At 48.8% G+C, this 6000-nt stretch overlaps 2 protein-coding genes across 3 annotated transcripts in view; both read right to left on the reverse strand.

The window, feature by feature from the left end:
• The window catches only part of LOC142908384 (uncharacterized), a 94894-nt gene that overhangs the window by 25525 nt on the left and 63369 nt on the right, over positions 1 to 6000 (reverse strand). The gene's annotated exons all lie outside the window — the stretch shown is intronic.
• Positions 1 to 6000, reverse strand: part of LOC116936818 (casein kinase I-like) — an 86062-nt gene that overhangs the window by 25525 nt on the left and 54537 nt on the right. The window contains exon 9 of one of the 2 annotated variants that reach the window (XM_076058957.1): positions 385 to 506. In XM_076058957.1, coding sequence (XP_075915072.1) covers positions 385 to 506 — 122 coding nt within the window. Of the gene's footprint in view, positions 1 to 384; positions 507 to 5916 lie in introns of those variants that run through there. The other variant, XM_076058956.1, reaches the window with a different exon arrangement.

Consider the following 6000-nt stretch of genomic DNA (forward strand, 5'->3'; position numbering starts at 1 on the left):
GTGAGTGGTGAGTGGTGAGCGTGAATGGTGAGTGAGTGGTGAGTGGTGAGTGAGTGGTGAGCGGTGAGCGTGAGTGGTGAGTGAGTGGTGAGTGGTGAGTGAGTGGTGAGTGGTGAGTGAGTGGTGAGTGGTGAGTGAGTGGTGAGTGGTGAGTGAGTGGTGAGTGGTGAGTGAGTGAGTGGTGAGTGGTGAGCGTGAGTCAGTGGTGAGTGAGTGGTGAGTGGTGAGTGAGTGGTGAGTGAGTGGTGAGTGAGTGAGTGGGTGAGTGAGTGAGTAGGTGAGTGGGTGAGTAGGTGAGTGAGTGAGGGGTGAGTGGTGAGCGTGAGTGGTGAGTGGTGAGCGTGAGTGGTGAATGGTGAGTGGCGAGTGGTGAGCGTTCCTCACCTTTGCTTTTGGACCGTTCTGGGTAGCCACTCGGATTGGTGGAGGAACCGGGAGTTGAAGTGGCTCCCTTCTGTTTCAGCATGGTCCAGTCAAACATGTAGTCGTACTGGTAGTTCAGGGTTCTACACACAGTGTACACACACAGTGAGACACACAGTGAGACACACACACACAGTGAGACACACACACACAGTGAGACACACACACAACATGGTCCAGTCAAACATGTAGTCGTACTGGTAGTTCAGGGTTCTACACACACACAGTGTGAGACACACAGTGAGACACACACACACACAGTGAGACACACAGTGAGACACACACACAGACAGTGAGACACACACACAGACACACACACACAGTGAGACACACACAGTGTACACACACACACAGTGAGACACACAGACACACACACACAACATGGTCCAGTCAAACATGTAGTCGTACTGGTAGTTCAGGGTTCTACACACACACAGTGTGAGACACACACATACAGTGAGACACACACAGTGAGACACACAGTGTACACACACACACAGTGTACACACACACACAGACACACACAGACACACACACAGACACACACACACACACAGACACACACACAACATGGTCCAGTCAAACATGTAGTCGTACTGGTAGTTCAGGGTTCTACACACACACAGTGTACACACACACAGTGAGACACACACAGTGTACACACACACACAGTGAGACACACAGACACACACACACAACATGGTCCAGTCAAACATGTAGTCGTACTGGTAGTTCAGGGTTCTACACACACACAGTGAGACACACACACAGACAGTGAGACACACACACAGTGAGACACACACAGTGTACACACACACACAGTGAGACACACAGACACACACACACAACATGGTCCAGTCAAACATGTAGTCGTACTGGTAGTTCAGGGTTCTACACACACACAGTGTGAGACACACACACAGACAGTGAGACACACACACAGACACACACAGTGAGACACACACACAGACACACACACAGACACACACACAGACACACACAGTGAGACACACACACACACAGTGAGACACACACACAGACAGTGAGACACACACAGTGAGACACACACACAGTGAGACACACACACAGACACACACACAACATGGTCCAGTCAAACATGTAGTCGTACTGGTAGTTCAGGGTTCTACACACACACAGTGTGAGACACACACACAGACAGTGAGACACACACAGTGAGACACACACACAGTGAGACACACACACACAGTGAGACACACACACACACACAGTGAGACACACACACAGACACACACACAACATGGTCCAGTCAAACATGTAGTCGTACTGGTAGTTCAGGGTTCTACACACACACAGTGAGACACACACACAGACAGTGAGACACACACAGTGAGACACACAGTGTACACACACACACAGTGAGACACACACACAGTGTACACACACACACAGACACACACACAGACACACACACAGACACACACACACAGACACACACACAGACACACACACAGCATGGTCCAGTCAAACATGTAGTCGTACTGGTAGTTCAGAGTTCTACACACACACAGTGTACACACACACACAGACACACACACAGACACACACACACAGACACACACACAGACACACACACAACATGGTCCAGTCAAACATGTAGTCGTACTGGTAGTTCAGGGTTCTACACACACACAGTGTACACACACAGTGAGACACACACAGTGAGACACACACAGTGAGACACACACAGTGAGACACACACACACACAGTGAGACACACACACAGACACACACACAACATGGTCCAGTCAAACATGTAGTCGTACTGGTAGTTCAGGGTTCTACACACACACACAGACACACACACACAGTGAGACACACAGTGAGACACACACACACAGTGAGACACACAGACACACACACACAACATGGTCCAGTCAAACATGTAGTCGTACTGGTAGTTCAGGGTTCTACACACACACACACACAGTGAGACACACACACAGTGAGACACACACACAGACACACGCACAACATGGTCCAGTCAAACATGTAGTCGTACTGGTAGTTCAGGGTTCTACACACACACAGTGTGAGACACACACACACAGTGAGACACACACAGTGAGACACACAGTGTACACACACACACAGTGTACACACAGTGAGACACACACACAGACACACACAGTGAGACACACACAGTGAGACACACACACACAGTGAGACACACACACACAGACACACACACACAGTGAGACACACACACAGACACACACACAACATGGTCCAGTCAAACATGTAGTCGTACTGGTAGTTCAGGGTTCTACACACACACAGTGAGACACACACACACACAGTGAGACACACACAGTGAGACACACAGTGTACACACACACACAGTGTACACACACACACAGACACACACACAGACACACACACAGACACACACACACAGACACACACACACACAGACACACACACAACATGGTCCAGTCAAACATGTAGTCGTACTGGTAGTTCAGGGTTCTACACACACACAGTGTGAGACACACACACACAGTGAGACACACACAGTGAGACACACAGTGTACACACACACACAGTGTACACACAGTGAGACACACACACAGACACACACAGTGAGACACACACAGTGAGACACACACACACAGTGAGACACACACACACAGACACACACACACAGTGAGACACACACACAGACACACACACAACATGGTCCAGTCAAACATGTAGTCGTACTGGTAGTTCAGGGTTCTACACACACACAGTGAGACACACACACACACAGTGAGACACACACAGTGAGACACACAGTGTACACACACACACAGTGTACACACACACACAGACACACACACAGACACACACACAGACACACACACACAGACACACACACACACAGACACACACACAACATGGTCCAGTCAAACATGTAGTCGTACTGGTAGTTCAGGGTTCTACACACACACAGTGTGAGACACACACACACAGTGAGACACACACAGTGAGACACACAGTGTACACACACACACAGTGTACACACAGTGAGACACACACACAGACACACACAGTGAGACACACACAGTGAGACACACACACACAGTGAGACACACACACACAGACACACACACACAGTGAGACACACACACAGACACACACACAACATGGTCCAGTCAAACATGTAGTCGTACTGGTAGTTCAGGGTTCTACACACACACAGTGAGACACACACACACACAGTGAGACACACACAGTGAGACACACAGTGTACACACACACACAGTGTACACACACACACAGACACACACAGACACACACACAGACACACACACACAGACACACACACAACATGGTCCAGTCAAACATGTAGTCGTACTGGTAGTTCAGGGTTCTACACACACACAGTGTGAGACACACACACAGTGAGACACACACAGTGAGACACACACACAGTGTACACACACAGTGAGACACACACACAGTGAGACACACACACACAGACACACACACAACATGGTCCAGTCAAACATGTAGTCGTACTGGTAGTTCAGGGTTCTACACACACACAGTGTACATACACACACAGTGAGACACACACACAGTGTACACACACACACACAGTGAGACACACACACACAGTGAGACACACACACACACACAATATGGCCCAGTCAAACATGTAGTCGTACTGGTAGTTCAGAGTTCTACACACACACAGTGAGACACACACACACACAGTGAGACACACACAGTGAGACACACAGTGTACACACACACACAGTGTACACACACACACAGACACACACACAGACACACACACAGACACACACACACAGACACACACACACAGACACACACACAACATGGTCCAGTCAAACATGTAGTCGTACTGGTAGTTCAGAGTTCTACACACACACAGTGAGACACACACACACACAGTGAGACACACACAGTGAGACACACAGTGTACACACACACACAGTGTACACACACACACAGACACACACACAGACACACACACAGACACACACACACAGACACACACACAGACACACACACAACATGGTCCAGTCAAACATGTAGTCGTACTGGTAGTTCAGGGTTCTACACACACACAGTGTGAGACACACACACACAGACAGTGAGACACACACACACAGTGAGACACACATACACAGTGAGACACACACACAGACAGTGAGACACACACACACAGTGAGACACACACACACACAGACAGACACACACACAACATGGTCCAGTCAAACATGTAGTCGTACTGGTAGTTCAGGGTTCTACACACACAGTGTGAGACACACACACAGACAGTGAGACACACACACAGACACACACACACAGTGTACACACAGACACACAGTGAGACACACAGTGAGACACACACACACAGTGAGACACACACACAGTGTACACACACACACACAGTGAGACACACAGACACACACACACAACATGGTCCAGTCAAACATGTAGTCGTACTGGTAGTTCAGGGTTCTACACACACACAGTGTACACACACACAGTGAGACACACACACACACAGACACACACACACAGAGACACATACAGTGAGACACAGACACACACACAACATGGTCCAGTCAAACATGTAGTCGTACTGGTAGTTCAGGGTTCTACACACACACACAGTGAGACACACACACACACACAGTGTGACACACACACAGTGTACACACAGTGAGACACACACACACACAGACAGGCACACACACAACATGGTCCAGTCAAACATGTAGTCGTACTGGTAGTTCAGGGTTCTACACACACACAGTGTACACACACACACACAGTGAGACACACACAGTGAGACACACACAGTGTACACACACAGTGTGACACACACAGACAGACACACACACAGACACACACACAACATGGTCCAGTCAAACATGTAGTCGTACTGGTAGTTCAGGGTTCTACACACACACAGTGTACACACACAGTGAGACACACACAGTGAGACACACACAGTGAGACACACACAGTGTACACACACACACACAGTGAGACACACACACACACAGTGAGACACACACAGTGAGACACACACAGTGAGACACACACAGTGAGACACACACAGTGAGACACACACAGTGAGACACACACAGTGTACACACACAGTGAGACACACACAGACAGACACACACACAGACACACACACAACATGGTCCAGTCAAACATGTAGTCGTACTGGTAGTTCAGGGTTCTACACACACACAGTGTACACACACAGTGAGACACACAGTGAGACACACACAGTGAGACACACACAGTGTACACACACACACACAGTGAGACACACACACACACAGTGAGACACACACAGTGAGACACACACAGTGAGACACACACAGTGAGACACACACAGTGTACACACACAGTGAGACACACACAGTGAGACACACACACAGACACACACACAACATGGTCCAGTCAAACATGTAGTCGTACTGGTAGTTCAGGGTTCTACACACACACAGTGTACACACACAGTGTACACACACACAGTGAGACACACAGACACACAGTGAGACA

This window comes from Petromyzon marinus (genome assembly GCF_048934315.1).
Source record: "Petromyzon marinus isolate PM22_M1 ecotype Great Lakes invasive population chromosome 83 unlocalized genomic scaffold, UKy_Petmar_22M1.pri1.0 chr83_unloc.1, whole genome shotgun sequence".
In the NCBI taxonomy this organism is placed as follows: Eukaryota; Metazoa; Chordata; class Hyperoartia; order Petromyzontiformes; family Petromyzontidae; genus Petromyzon; species Petromyzon marinus.